General features: G+C 36.0%; 1 protein-coding gene across 1 annotated transcript; it reads left to right on the top strand.

Annotated features, from left to right (window-relative positions):
- Positions 1 to 5,389: 5,389 nt before the first annotated feature.
- Positions 5,390 to 6,966, top strand: LOC107806501 (F-box/kelch-repeat protein At3g06240). The gene is made up of 2 exons (XM_016630669.2): positions 5,390 to 6,711; positions 6,834 to 6,966. Exon 1 carries the CDS (start codon positions 5,505 to 5,507, stop codon positions 6,675 to 6,677), a length of 1,173 nt encoding a protein of 390 aa, XP_016486155.1. The 5' UTR covers positions 5,390 to 5,504; the 3' UTR covers positions 6,678 to 6,711; positions 6,834 to 6,966.
- Positions 6,967 to 16,788: the final 9,822 nt, after the last annotated feature.

The raw sequence follows: 16,788 nt of genomic DNA, 5'->3' as shown, positions 1-16,788 counted from the left end.
GGCTTGGAACCTCGGAATTCAATTCTGGGCATACGCCCAAGTCCCATATTTGCCTACGGACCTTCCGGGACCATCAAATCACAAGTCCGGGTCCGTTTACCCAAAATGTTGACCGAAGTCAACTTAAATTAAATTTTAAAGGCCAAATTAACATTTTTACCAAATTTTAACATAAAAGCGTTTTGGATATACACTCGGACCATGCACACAAATTGAGGTGAGATAAAATAAGGCTTTTAAGGCCTCGGAACATAGAATTTGCTTGTAAATCAAGTGATGACCTTTTGGGTCATCACAATTGTAATTATACTACACTCTACATTTTTTGTGCAGACTTTGGTACCGACCCTAGCTGTTTGTGAGGCGTAGCAGCGTGGATTCGCTCATTGGAGACTCCAGGTAGATTTGGTAACATCCGCAGACCTTGAAGTCCCCTTATATTTCTCCTATTTTACTCTTTCTTTTCGTTCAGAACAATTGTTTTATTTCAGACCCTGTTTGTAGAAATTATAGAAGCTCGTGAGTTGTGACTCCAGATCCAGATTGAAGTAGATATTATGGGTATTTATGTTATCCTGCACTCAGTTTTATTTTATTTTGGCTTAATTGACTTTATTTATTGAGATTGAATAAAAAATTGGCTTAACGGTTCTCTAACATTGGCTTGCCTAGAAAGTGAAATGTTAGGCGCCATCACAGTCCCGAAGGTGGAAATTTTGGGTCGTGACAACTGAGATAGGGTATTTCAAGACCAAGAAGTTCACCATCCTTTTCTGGATGTCAGAACGGATCCTTATTCACTCCAAGTGATCGAACAACTATTGTACTCAATGGGTGTGCTTTGTCCATATAAAAGCGTTTTAAGATCCTTTATGTATAGCCAGATTGATAGATAAAGATCCCGTCTGCTAGATGTTCAATTTGCAGACCATGACAAAGTTTTGTCTTTCCAAGATCTTTCATCTCAAATTCGTTTTGTCTTTCCAAGATCTTTCATCTCAAATTCTTTCTTAAGATATTCAATTGCCTTTTGGAGATCTTCTGGAGTTCCAACAAGATTTATGTCATCAACATAAACAGCAAGTATAACAAATTTTGATGCTATTTTCTTAATAATAATACATGGACAAATAATATCATTTATGTAACTTTCTTTCATCAAATATTTACTGAGGCGATTATACTACATGCCCTCAGATTTCTTTAAATCATACAAAGATCTTTGTAATCTAATTAAATACATTTTTTGAGATTTTGATATGCTTCAAGCATTATAATTTTGTCAGAAATTTTCATGTAAATTTCATTATCAAGTGAATTGTACAGATAAGTTGTAACTACATCCATTAGATGTATTTCAAGCCCTTTATGTATGGTTAAACTGATAAGATACAAAATGGTATGGTATCCATAACGGGCGAATATGTTTCTTCATAATCGATTCCAGGTCGTTACGAGGATCCTTATATGACAAGGCGAGCCTTGTATCTTTCTATTTTATTTTTATCATTCCCTTTTCGCACAAAAACCTATTTATGACCAACTGATTTTATACCAACAGGTGTTTGGACTGCAGGTCCAAAGACCTCCCCTTTAACAAGTGAGTTCAATTATGATTGGATTGCCTTTTGCTATTTTGGCCAATCAGATCTTTGTCGACATTCTTCGTCAGATCGGGGTTCAAGATCCTCACTACCTTGCATAATGTTAAGTGCAACATTATATGCAAACACATCGCAAAATCCCATCACCAGTAGAACTTATTAAAAGTTCCTTGCTCACTTGAGTCTCGGATTCATTGATTTCTTCAGGAATCTTAGAACTAGTTAGATCTTTGGTCTCTTCAGGAGATCCCTTCATAGTATTATTTTGATCATTTTTCGATTTTCTTTTTTTAAGATTTCAATCCTTAGAACTCAAAGGCCTACTATGCTTCAGGTGTTCTTTATGTTCAGTAGCTCTTATGCTAGTAGATGGTCCTGCTGGGATATCAATTCGGATAGGAACATTCTCTGCATGGATATGTAACTTAGTTATCCTTTTGAATTAGTAAATGGATGATCTTATGGACCTCCTGATTACATATAAGGGTACGTGGATCATAATGAGATAATGATGAAACTTTTCACATAATTTTTCTTTTGATTTCCTTTTTGTCTCCCCCTAATTGTGGGAAATTTATTTCATCAGATCGACATATGCAAATCGAGTAGTAAATAAATCTTCCGTCAATGGTTCAAGATAGGAATAATAGAGGATGATTCAAACCCAACATATATTCTTAATCTTTTCTGGGGGCCTATCTAACTATGCTGTGGTAGTGCTACTAGCACATATATAGCATATCTAAAAATTTGTAGATGAGCAATATTTGGTTCATGACCAAAAACTAATTATGACGGAGAATATTTATTATAATGTGTCGGTTTGAGACAAATAAGTGATGTTGCATGCAAGATAGCATGTCTCCAAACAGTAGTGGGCAACTTTATTTTCATAAGTAGTGGTCTTGCTATCAATTGCAGGCGTTTAATAAATGATTGCAAGACCATTTTAAGTATGAACATAAGCTACATGATGTTCAACTTTTATCTCAACTAATAAACAATAATCATCAAAAGCTTGAGATGAGAAATCTCCAACATTATTAAGGTGAATAGCCTTTATAGGATAATCTGAGAATTGTGCCCTTAATCGAATTATTTGAGCTAATAGCTTTACAAACGTCAGGTTGCGAGATAATAGTAGGCATATATAAGACCACCTTGAAGATACATCTATTTGGACCATAAAATATTTAAACAACCCACTTGGTGGGAGAATAGGTCCACATATATTCTCATGTATACGCTCTAAAAAGGCAGGGGATTCAATGCCAACCTTCATTTGTGATGGTCTAGTGATCATTTTGCTTTGATAACAAGCATCATAAGAAAATTCATCATTTGTAAGAATCTCCTAGTTCTTTAATGGATGCCCACTCGAATTTTTAATAATTCATCTCATCATTATTGATCCAGGATGGCCCAAGCAGCAATACTAAATTATAAAAGTATTTGAATCAATAAACCTCTTGTTTACGATAGAGTGTGCTTTAACTGTACTAATCTTTGAATAATATAAGAAAGAAGATAAAGTTGGTAACTTTTCTACAATGCACTTCTGTTCAAAATCATTCTTTGTAATACAAAGATATTCCATATTCATTTCATTTATCGTCTCAACATGATACTCATTCTGGTGGATAGCTATAAAACTCAATAAGTTTCTTCGGGACATCGAGGAGAATAATGTATTGTCTATAATAAGTTTTGTTCTCTTAGACAGAAATATAGTGGCTCTTTCGGAACCTTCAATCAAATTTATATTACCAGAAATTATTGAAACATTTGCTTCTTCCCTACGCAAATAAGAAAAGTATTTCCAATCTTTAAATATCGCATGAGTTGTTCCACTATTAATTACACAAATATCTTTATGATTGGTCTTTAATCTAAATATAATTTGTGGATTATCCAAATTCTTCAAAATAAAATGACATAAACAAAATAAATATTATAGTAAACCTCATTATCAAAGTATAACTTTTATTTATGTACAAAAATTACATAACCACACAAACAAAAAATTTAAAATATTTAAATTTCAATAGATTCATCACCAATCATATGGCTTGTTTCTCCTTCTGGGAGTGCAAAGTAATCAGCTACATCCAAATGCATGAAATCAACATTATCTTCAGAAATAAAATTTACTTCAGTATTTTTCTCTGTCTTCTTTAGGGAGGCTTGATAAAGCACAACCAGGTGCTTTGGTGTACGATATGTACGTGACTAGTACCATTTTCCTCCACATCTATAGCATGCATTTTCTGTATTTGTTGCTTGCATCGCTTCATACTTTTGTTCCTTTCTTTTCCACCGATGATGGTGAGGATGGTTCTTTGATGCATTATAATTACCATGATTAGAGTTTCTTCCCCGACCATGGTCATGACCATGGCTGAGGCCACGACCTCTTCCACGCTTAGCCTAGTGGAAAATCGTCTCATTCACTTCAAGGAATGGACAAGAACCCGTAGGTTAGATTTAGTGATTTTTCATTACTAGCCCATTATGTTGCTCAGCTACAAAAATATATGAGATAAGTTCAGAATACTTTTTGAATCCATCTCTCGATATTGCTGCTGCAGGAGTATATTCAAGGCATGAAAAGTGATGAAAATTTTCTCCAGCATATCATGATCAGTAATATTATCACCCCATAATTTCAATTGAAAAATAATTTTGAACATAACAGAATTATACTCTCTGTTGGATTTAAAATCTTGTAGCCTTAAATGAATACAATCATAAGGTGCATGTGGAAGAACGACCATCTTCAGATGGTCATATGTATCTTTTAAATTATTAGTGGTCATATGTATCTTTTAAATTATTTCACAGTATGAATGGATCTTTAACAATAAGATATTCCATTTTCAAGCCATCATCAAGGTGATGACGTAGGAATATCATTGCTTTGGTACGATTTTGATTTGATGCCTTATTTTTATCCTTGATGGTGTCTGCCAGACCCATCGCATCAAGATAAATTTCAGTATCAAGCACCCAAGATATGTATCTTTTGCCTAATATATCCAGGGCTACAAATTCAAGTTTAGAAATATTTGACATTATTTAGAAAAAGAAAGTTCGTACCTTTGATACTTTCAAGTATTTGCTCGAGATGACAAAGTCTCGTGCTGATAACGTGTTATAAAATAAAGATTGTAAAGTAAATTAACCAACAACAAGTATGGAGAGAAATTAATTTACTATTCAATTTCAAATTGATGTACATAATAAACTGAAATCTCCTTTATTTATAAAAGAAAGGAAGCTAATGTAGAAGTTGCTGCGTAAACTGCTACTACAAGTTGCTGTGTAAGCTGCTTGTAAGTTGCTACTGTAAGCTGCTGTGTAAGCTGCTTGTAAGCTCCTACTGCAAGGTGTTGTGTACACTCCTGGTATGTGGTTATCGTACCAGCTATAGATAATCTTTTATAGAAATAATATTTATCTATAACGGAGTACCGAATAATAATTTTTTTAAAAAACTTATTTTCAATAAAGTATTAAATAAATTAACATATTTACAGTGGAGTTCAATATAGATATTTATCTATAACGGAGTACCGAATAATAATTTTTTTAAAAAACTTATTTTCAATAAAGTATTAAATAAATTAACATATTTACAGTGGAGTTCAATATAGATAAGGTTCCTCGGTAAACATATATACAACGGACTACCAAATTGACATCCCACCAATTTTGTGCTTTGGAAGGGTCCCATCCGTGGGTCCCATCCTTTACCTTACGGGAAAACCTTCTATACATTGAAATTTTCTAGAGCACATTTTGTACGATCATTTAAGGAAAAATCTTCTGTAAATCAAAACGGGTAGGGTTTTCCTCCTGTCTCTGCTATCGATCTGGAAAACTCGATTCCGCCCGATTGAGATGTGGGATGAAACGGCAAGCTTAGGCAGCTGTACTCTGCCGGTAGATGCAATGGTGGAAATCCTGTTTCGGCTTCCCGTCAAGTCATTACTGCGATTCCGAGCGGTTTCCAAATCATGGTATGGTTTTCTTAGTAGTCGTGATTTTATTGAAATGCATCTCCGTCACTGTCAACAACCTCACCATGAAAAGCTCCTGAGAGTGAGCGATAGGGGTCCTAGAGACACCCCTACTATTTCCTTCTTCTCCATTGATCCTACTGTTACTGTTACTGTTAATGCTGATGATATTGACGACGGAGTTGATGTGTATAAAAATAATAATGATCTGTATCCGTCTTCTGTTGTTGATTTGCCGTTTCCGTCTAGTCCAGATGATGAGGTTCGGGTTGTGGCTTCTTGCAATGGCTTGTTGTGTGTTCATTTTAATAGGACTTCCAACATTATCTTGTGGAACCCTGCTACGAGAAAGTATAGATTCCTTGAATCCCCCGATAATTCTGTATCCTTTTATTGTGATCCTTTCTTCCCTTATATAATGCTTGGTTTTGTCCCCGAGATTAACGATTATAAGGTTGTCAAGGTTCCATCATCCAGTAGGAAACACATTGATGCTAAGGTTTGGGTTTACACCCTGAGTTCGGATTCTTGGGAAGAGATGGGAGCTGTTAATCTGCTGCCCAAAGGTGGGTCTGCAGTTAATCTTAGTGGGTGTTTGTATTGGATGTCATATAATATTGATAATGGACGGGATATTGTTACTTCTTTTGATTTGTATAAACAAGTCCTTGGACAAATTATGGTCCCCAATTCTGATTCTATTACTGACTTCACTATCAAGAAGCTTGTGGTACTAAAGGGTTGTCTTTCTATGATAATCTATTCTGAGAATGGTTTAAATGTTGATCATTACGAGGTATGGATGATGAATGAACAACAAGGTGTATCTTGGACTAAGCGAGTTGAGTTTTCACCTTTCTTTAAGCTAGCAAGACCTGTTGGATCATGGAGGGACAGCGAAATTCTTTTTGGCTACCCAAATGGGTTGTCACATGAACTGTTATCATACAATCCTTTTACTAAAAGAGCTCGGAGCTTTCAAAGGAGAAGTTCAGTGGGTGGGTTTAAAGTCATAAATTATGTCGAAAGCCTAGAATCTGTGGAGGGTAGTTAAGTGGACTCTAGAGATTTGAAGTCTGATATTGCAGGTGTTGTTGCAGTTTCTTTCTTTATGCTAATCATATTTTGAGCTTTTTAGTTTCAACTCTTCCTATCACATGATATATTTCAATATTGTGTTTATGTTTACTCTACCATCTTTTTATTGCAGTTTCATTTGGCATGGTATAAAGTAATGATTAATTACCCTTGCTTATCTAGCAGCTCACCATAAGTTTGAGCATGCTTGACACCTTTAGATGTTGGTTTGGTCAAGGGATGTCCATTGAAGCTTTTTCTCAAAGGTGACACTTATAAAGGTAGATACTGGGTGAATTGTGAAACTGGAGAGTTTCACTAAATTCTGGATAAACACGAAAAATTTAGAAGCTCTAGTGGATCAGTAAACATTGAAGCTTAATGTTTCCTACATATAGTTTTTAACATTATTTCCTTAGTATTTTTCACATTGTTTCCTGTGGTTTGACTTTCCGACTATGTTGCGCGGACCCTTCATTTTAGACCCGTGTTGGCACAACACTAGTACGGGTAAGTGTGTGGGTTTTGTACCGGATATGGTCAATCGCGATCGGCTACTTTGACCACAATCCATTGACAAATTTGAGGAAAAACTGAATTTTGATTTCTCAAGACAAAAGTTAGTACAAATTTGAAGCCATGGGAAATGGCATACCTTCAATATTCTGCTGCTGCGAGGTAGCAAATTCTACTCCTTTTGTCTCCTTTTCAGCTTTTCCGCTTGAATATATTTTTATATATCTATTTTTAGAATTTTGAATTATATTTTGCCGAAATCCCGGCACATGTATTTGTACCTGGATCCCTTATTCCCGAATCTTAAAATTTAGATTATAAAGGATCCGAACTCTGGATCTGCACCTGGATCGGATACCCGCACCCACGTCCGAGCAACTTCGCTTTCCGAAAGCAAATTAGCCATCGCCATAGCAAGATTTGACATAGAAGGGAGAACTCATAGAACGCCATATGGACAGATAGTTCATAGAATGATAGAGTAAAAAAAGATGATAATTTTGAGTATAATTCATCTTGTTTTTCCTAAAAAAGCTACAATATTGTGTATGTACAATATGACAACAACAACCCAGTGTAATCCCACAAGTGGGGCATGTACAATAGGAGGTAAACTATATTTTTTTAGCAGGAGAGAATACTTAAGAGAGAGCTCCTTGATCTAATCATGCACCCAAATGTCCCTCCCAGTCTATTTTTAAGCTATCAAGTAGCCTCAAAAGCTTCCAGCCTGGTTTATGTTTGTGCTTTCTTCTTGGCCTTCACGTGCTATTTTTCTTTTAGACACCAATCTTGAAACCAATGACCCTTTAGATGGCTCGGGCTTCAAAAGTGGCAAAGATAAGAACTGCAAAAGCATTTGAAAAATCAAACTGCACACTGCATTGGCTTCTGTTGTGGCTCTGATCCCAGCTATGATGTCCTGATTTTCATCGAGAACAACTGATATTACTGTTGAAATTGGCAAAATGTTTGTCCCACATCGGTGGGAAAACAAAAGTTGGGGGGATTTTCCCCCTATAAAAGAAGGCTTAATGTTTAGGATTTAAACACACCTCTCATTTGCCTTCTCATCTGTTTAAGGCATTTGTATCTTCTCTCTTTAGTATTATTTCACTTGTATTTTTGGAGTGAAATAAAATATTGGTTGTGTCCGAGGAGTAGGCAAAATTAGCCGAACCTCGTAAATTCTGGTGTTCCCTTTATTGTTGTTTTATTGTCTTATTTATTATTTGGTGGCTGTCATAATTTTTGGTATAGTAGTTGTGACTTATTCACACTATATACATTTGGCTTTCCGCAACAATTGGTATCAGAGCCAAGGTACTGTCTAAGTATGCTCTGTGGTTGCAACATAGTCTGATCTTCCACATCAGAAAAGATTTATCTTGGTAACTGAGTCAAGGTTCTGTCTGAGTATGCTCTGTGGTTGCAGCTTAGTCTGATCTTCCACACCAGAAAGGAAATAATCTTGATTTGTGTCGTCAGCTATTAAATAATATTTGTGTCAAAGATGGGAGACAATAAACAAGAAGAATCTACATCAAGTGTCAACAATACGTCATCATTGGCATCTTCGCTTATGACAAGAATTGTGTCAAATGCGAAATTTGCGGTAGAAATATTTGACGGGTCCAGACATTTTGGGATGTGGCAAGGCGAGGTTCTAGATGTCCTTTTTCAACAAGGGCTAGATCTGGCCATTGAAGAAAAGAAACCAGATGTTATTGGAGAAGAAGATTGGAGAATTATCAACCGTGTTGCTTGCGGTACCATTTGATCCTACCTTGCTAGAGAGCAGAAATATCCATACACAAAGAAAACTTCTGCAAGTAAATTATGGAAAGCACTGGAGGATAAATTTTTGAAGAAAAACAGTCAAAATAAATTGTACATGAAGAAGAGACTGTTTCACTTCACCTATGTTCCTGGTACCACGATGAATGAACATATCACCAGTTTCAATAAGTTGGTCATAGATTTGCAAAATATGGATACAACTTATGATGATGGTGACTTGGCCTTAATGTTTGTTGGCGTCACTTCCTGATGAATACGAGCACCTTGAAACTACTCTACTCCATGGAAATGACGAAGTTTCTCTCAGAGAAGTTTGTTCGGCTTTGTACAGCTATGAACAAAGAAAGCGAGAAAAACAGAAGGGCGGAGAAGGAGAAGCACTATTTGTGAGGGGTCGTCCTCAAAACCAAATGAGGACAAAGAAGGGAAGATCCAAGTCAAGATCCAGACCCAGCAAAGATGAATGTGCTTTTTGTCGAGAAAAAGGGCACTAGAAGAAAGACTGTCCGAAGTTGAAGAATAAGGCCAAACATAACAATGGAAAGGCCATTATGGATTCAAATGTAGCTGATTGCGATGATTCAGACTTCTCATTAGTTACAACAGAGTCATCAACATCATCAGACATATGGTTGATGGACTCGGCTTGTAGCTATCATATGTGTCCCAACAGGGACTGGTTCGTGGAATTTCAAGAAGGAGAATATGGAGTCGTCCACACAGCGGATAACAACCCTCTTACCTCATATGGCATTGGTTCAATACGATTAAGGAACCATGATGGAATGATCAGAACATTAACAGATGTTCGATATGTACCGGATTTGAAGAAGAATCTCATCTCTGTGGGAGCCCTAGAATCAAAAGGGTTCAAAATCATTGCAGAAAATGGAGTGATGAGAGTATGCTCCGGTGCACTAGTGGTAATGAAGGCTAATCGGAAGAATAATAATATGTACCGCTATCGTGGCAGTACAGTTATTGGGACAGTGACAGTGACATCCAGTGACGACAAAGAGGCAGAAGCAACCAAGCTATGGCACATGCGCTTGGGACATGCTGGAGGAAAATCCTTGAAAATTCTATCAGATCAAGGATTGTTAAAAGGAGTCAAGGCTTGCAACTTGGAGTTTTGTGAGCATTGTGTCAAAGGGAAACAGACAAAGGTTAAATTTGGTACAACGATCCATAATACTAAAGGCATTTTGGATTATGTACACTCTGATGTTTGGGGTCCTTCCAAAACACCTTCATTGGGTGGGAAACACTATTTTGTAACCTTTGTTGATGATTTTTCTCGAAGAGTGTGGGTGTATACAATGAAAAACAAAGATGAAGTGCTAGGAATTTTTCTCAAATGGAAGACGATGGTGGAAAATCAAACAGGCAGGAGGATCAAGTGTATTCGCACAGACAATGGAGGTGAATACAAAAATGATCATTTCAATAAAGTCTGTGAAAATGATGGCATCGTCCGACACTTCACTGTTAGACATACACCACAACAGAATGGAGTGGCAGAACGTATGAACCGGACCTTGCTGGAGAAGGTACGGTGTATGTTGTCCAATGCTGGCTTGGGCAAAGAATTTTGGGCTGAGACAATTACATATGCATGCTACCTCATTAATCGTCTACCATCTGCTGCTATTGATGGCAAGACACCATTTGAAAAATGGTATGGAAAACCTGCTGTAGATTATAACTCTTTGCACGTGTTTGGCTCAACTGCATATTATCATGTGACGGAGTCAAAATTGGATCCAAGGGCAAAGAAGGCTATTTTTATGGGAATTACTTCTGGAGTCAAAGGATGTCGTTTATGGTGTCCTATGACAAAGAAAGTAATATTCAGCAGGGATGTTACCTTTGATGAATCTGCTATGGTAAATAAGGTAACAGAAGATACCAAACAAAATAAAGGTGCTTCTAAGCAGGTGGAGTTTGAGGAAAAATTTATTTTTCCTACACAAGAAGCAGAGGAGGAAACAAATGAAGATTACCCTCTGGAAGGAGAGCCAGTAGAGGAGATTCCAACTCAGGAACCTCAACAACAACTTGAATCAATAGCAACCAGCAGGCCAAAAAGAACAATAACGAAACCTGTTCGTCTCATAGAGACAGTTGCTTGTGCAACCTCAATTGTAGCTGATGATGTTCCTACCACTTATAAAGACGCAGTCCAAAGTTCAGAAGAAGATAAGTGGAGGATTGCCATGAATGATGAAATACAGTCCCTTCATCAGAATCATACATGAAGATTGGCCAATCTCCCGAAGGGAAAGAAAGCAATTGAGTGCAAATGGGTATTTGCAAAGAAGGAAGGATTTCCTAACCAAGTAGATGTTCGCTACAAAGCAAGATTGGTGGCCAAAGGATATGCTCAAAAGGAGGGAATTGATTACAATGAAGTATTTTCTCCAGTTGTAAAACATTCCTCCATTAGAATTATGTTGGCTTTGGTAGCACAATTGGATTTGGAACTAGTTCAGATGGATGTAAAAACTGCGTTTTTACATGGAAACTTGGAGGAGGAAATCTACATGACTCAGCCAGAAGGATTCAAAGTTGCTGGAAAAGAAAATGTGGTGTGCAAACTTGAAAAATCGTTGTACGGATTAAAACAATCTTCTAGACAATGGTACAAGCGATTTGACGAGTTTATGTTGCGGCAAGGGTACAAGAGAAGCAAATACGATCATTGTGTGTATTTGCACAAGCTTAAAGATGGTTCCTTTGTATATCTTCTCCTATATGTTGATGATATGTTGATAACTTCCAAGAATTCGGAAGAAATTGATAAGTTGAAAATTCAACTGAAGAAGGAGTTCGAGATGAAGGATTTGGGTGAGGCAAAGAAAATTCTTGGCATGGAGATAATAAGAAATAGACGTTCAAAGAAACTCTGTTTATCTCAGAAAGAATATTTGAAAAGAGTACTACAACGTTTTGGCATAGATGACAAGACTAAGCCAGTTAGTACTCCACTTGCTCCCCATTTTAAGCTAAGTACTAATATGTCGCCAATGGATGAAGCTGAACGAGAGTATATGTCAAAGGTACCATACGCAAATGTTGTTGGTAGCTTGATGTATGCAATGGTTTGCACAAGGCCTGACATTTCACAAGCTGTTGGAGTTATTAGCAGATATATGCACAATCCAGGGAAGGAGCATTGGCAAGCTGTGAAGTGGATTCTACGGTATATTCATAATACTGTAGATGTCGGGTTAGTTTTAGAGCAGGAAGACAATCAGTCTATAGTTGGATATTGTGACTCAGATTTTGCGGGTGATCTGGACAAACGACGATCAACTACTGGTTATGTGTTTACTTTAGCAAAGGCACCAGTTAGTTGGAAGGCTACTTTGCAGTCAACAGTTGCTTTGTCTACAACAGAGGCAGAGTACATGGCTATTACAGAGGCTGTGAAAGAGGCAATTTGGCTTCAAGGATTGCTAAAGGAGCTTGGTGTTGAACAAAAAGGTATCACAATTTTTTGTGATAGTCAAAGTGCTATTCAATTAGCGAAAAACCAAGTGTATCATGCAAGGACGAAGCACATTGATGTTCGGTATCATTTCGTACGAGAAATCATAGAAGAAGGTGGAGTCACAGTGAAGAAAATTCATACTACGGAGAATCCTGCTGATATGCTGACAAAGGTGGTGACTGCGATCAAGTTTCAACATTGTTTGGATTTGATCAACATTGTTGAACACTGAAGATTGAAGATGAAGACACAACCAAAATTTGTTATTGAGAGAAAATTGAAGATGTGGAATTTTGCCAAGGTGGAGATTTGTTGAAATTGGCAAAATGTTTGTCCCACATCGGTGGGAAAACAAAAGTTGGGGGGATTTTCCCCCTATAAAAGAAGGCTTAATGTTTAGGATTTAAACACACCTCTCATTTGCCTTCTCATCTGTTTAAGGCATTTGTATCTTCTCTCTTTAGTATTATTTCATTTGTATTTTTGGAGTGAAATAAAATATTGGTTGTGTCCGAGGAGTAGGCAAAATTAGCCGAACCTCGTAAATTCTGGTGTTCCCTTTATTGTTGTTTTATTGTCTTATTTATTATTTGGTGGCTGTCATAATTTTTGGTATAGTAGTTATGACTTATTCACACTATATACATCTGACATTTCGCAACAATTACAATCTCCTTATTCTTTTATTTCAAAGCAGAGACTAATGTTTTGACATGCTTCTTCATCTTCTTGCTGAAAGAAGTGAATCTGCAATGTCGGATTCTGTACTCAAATCTCCTTTTCTCATTCTGAGAGAGGATTATAGATCTCTTACGTTTTCTTTACACTGGGAGACAAGTTCCTTTGTGGTGCCACAAACATCGAGTGGCCTCACCGACTTGTCCAATAAATCTTCGACCAATTTCTCATGTTTACAGGGAGAGAGGGCTTGAAAGGTTATTGGCAAGTTGAGATCATCTATGTACTTGTATAATTCCTCCAAACCAAGTAGGCTATAGCAAATTGTCTCAGTAGTTGCACCAACTGCTGTTTCCAATGTTTTGAGCTTGTTGAGCTCCTCTTCCACTCTTAGAGTGTGCTTAAATGTGAACTTGATGATGAACTGATTGAACGGGTGTGATTATTAGTTTTTGAAGCATCCATGGTGATTGTTCTTTTCCTTTCTTGAGAGAAAAACTCAGAATTGGTGATGAGCAATATGCCCCAAGAAAGGCCACTATATAGCCAAGCAGGAATAGGAGGACAGAATATGAGCATGTGGTTGTAAACTGGTAATGTATGCATGTGAGTATCCCTTTGAATTTGGTAACTACAATCTTCTAACTAATATTTAAATTTATTAATGATAATATTCAGTATTATTTATTGATTATCTTTATTTTATTTATTAATTTATGTCGAATTATATTCTCTCACACTATCTCTACCCTGTTATTTTATATTAATTTTCTTACTATAAAATTTTATATATTTTATTTAGTGTTTAATTCAATAATAGACCAAAAAAAAGAGCTTCCGCTCATATTTTCTTATACTTCACCAAAATATCGAGGTATTGTTTTCATCGTTGGAGTTTTTCTTTCCTATGCAAAAGCTTGGATAAGATTTGATTTGTTTGTTTTTCAATTTAAAAGCTTAGAAAAGAATTGAGTTGAATTGGTTAGTCGACTTTTTTCCCCCCGAGCTTTCTTCTGCTTTGAATTCAACTCAAGAGAAGTTTTAATCCTCCCTTTTGTATGATGCAACCCATCACCATGCAACCCATCACCATGCAACTTTTTTTGCCCTTGTCCTTCTTATTATATTCTTCTTGTGTGCTCCTTACCTAACTACCGCTAGATGGACTTGTAACCTTCATAACTTGTTCCACTATTGAACTCGGTTCATTTGCATATGTCATAACTAACTTAAAACCTACATCTGTTTCAGAAGCTTTTGCTGCTATTCTAACAAACACCGGACAAAGGAATTTATAGCGGTGCATTCACATCAACTTCGGATCTTTTTCTATGTCTTGCCCATCAATTTCCCTTATGTCATCAACCTTTGCATTTTTCATCCACCTTTTTAATATGTACTCTGAAGGAATTCTTGTAACTCCTCTTGCCACATCAAAAATTCTTATAATATGACGACAAAGTATACCTATGAACTCAAACTTCTTGCAAGAACAATATATTGTATCGCTTACCTCTCCCACCTTGACAATTGGTTCTCGAGTGTGCCCATGTTTGCTAACCATATGCATGATTAATGAATTATTTTTTTCACATTCATTCACTCTAATTGACAAAGATCTCATATATTATCTTGCAATTTTTCAAAAATATTTGGTGTATATAACTCCCTAGCATGAGCCAAAATGGGTACATCTACTTTTAGCACCGGCAATCGTTGTGATGCATCACAAGTATCCTGTAGCTCATTATACCGTTTCTCCTCATTGGCGCGATCGTAATGCTTGAAAAATTGCACTAGATTATAGTAATCTTTTAAATCACTGTTCAAGCTCTCACTCAATTGTGTGCTGTTCATACCACCTGAAAAAAAATTCTTTCGTATGCTTCAAATAATTTTTCCGCATATATTCCTTGCAACCATTTATTTTCGTGAAGACTATCTATCAAGCATATTATTTCATGCATCTATAAATTCTTCTTCATCCTCGTATTCATAAATGCATTTTCTGAAATCACCACGAAAAGAGGCATACTTTTTATATACTTGATTGAGGTGTTTAGTTGCATTTTGCTCCATGTGCCAAACACATAATCTATGATGAACTTCATGCATGACAATTGAAATGGCCTTACTCTTGATGTGTGAAAATTGCACATGGTCTTTTTCTAGACATCGCTCTAAGAAATGTTTCAAACAACCACTGAAAAGATTCACCAGTCTCATCATACATCAATGCACCTCCAAAAATTACCATTTTTCTATGGTTATTCCATCCCACAAAGCATGGCTTGTCCTAACAGATAATTTTGAATTGAACGGCCGATCTGGCGAGTCGTTTATCCATGTTATGTTTTATAGTCCATGATCATCTTTGAATCTGCCCAAAAGATATTTGTGATCATATCATCAACATCTAACTGCACCGGAAAAAAGAAAGATGGATCTTCAATTCTCTTCTCAAAATACTCTAATAATGCACCTGAATGAAGAAGAAAAAAATAAGAAAAATAAATATGTGTATCTTCCAAACTAATAAAATAAGCTTCAGAATTGTAATATGACTACGAGTATTATAGTACATTATGGAAAAATATATTACCTGCTTCACCTTCTTTCATAGCTTTTTGCCTATTCGTTCGAAGATAATTCTTTTGATATTGCCTAGTGTAGCCCAAACTTTCTCGACCACCCGCTTAAAGACTCATGAAATCAAAGGTTGCTTTAGACATCAATCCAGCATCTTCTGCCAAATCGATTTCATGAGCTCGTGCCTCATTTATTTTTCTATGAGGCGGCAACATATGAATCATTGATGGTGGGAGAAGTGAATTATTGTGTTTTACGTCAACCTTACTAGTTCGATATTTTCCGAAAGGTTGACGCGTAATAACAACATGAGCTTGACATCCAATTCTAGTTAATCTCCGTGAATTTTTTTAACTTGTGTTCTTCGTTTATCATCTCCACGAAAACCTTCTTTGAAACATGCAATCTTTCTTGACGTTACATATTCCAGTTTCTTATTTGTGTTCACATATTCTTTACAAGTACTAAAACCAATCCTTCTTGCATACTCGTTATAAAAATTAATTGCAGCATTGTCACCTCTCAAATTCAAGCCAGAGTTTAGGCTCAAAATCGATATACACTTGAGGTTTATTTGGTAAAACTTCTTCCGATATTTATCAAAGTTTTCCATTATGCTTCAAAAGAAATAAATTACAGGTTAGCATTTTGTACTTTAAAATACAAAAAAAAAAAAAAAAAAACATATATATATATATATATATATATATATATATATATATAATTACATATAGAATATTATATCCAAATTTAAAAATTAGAATTACTCACTAAACAAATAAGCATTCACCCAATGATTATAATTCATAAAAAACTAATGTCGAAATTTTTTCTAATACAATTTTTTTTTGTTGTTGAGAAAAGCTTATCACATTTCCCTAGGTGATAGTGTTCGTGTAAAATTTACCATGTCTAATGTAATAGACACGGGCCCAATAATATAGAAGATGTAACTTCATTTTGATATGAAATCGCAGACAATAAAAAATCAATACATGTAAAGAACTATCAA

This window comes from Nicotiana tabacum, chromosome 3 (assembly GCF_000715075.1).
Source record: "Nicotiana tabacum cultivar K326 chromosome 3, ASM71507v2, whole genome shotgun sequence".
Classification (NCBI taxonomy): Eukaryota; Viridiplantae; Streptophyta; class Magnoliopsida; order Solanales; family Solanaceae; genus Nicotiana; species Nicotiana tabacum.
Note: the sequence above shows the minus strand (reverse complement) of the source record. Positions and strands in the feature narration are given on the sequence as shown.

Bases quoted from the DNA above. Each gene is read 5' to 3' on its own strand.
- LOC107806501 (XM_016630669.2), top strand. From the start codon at position 5,505: ATGTGGGATGAAACGGCAAGCTTAGGCAGCTGTACTCTGCCGGTAGAT.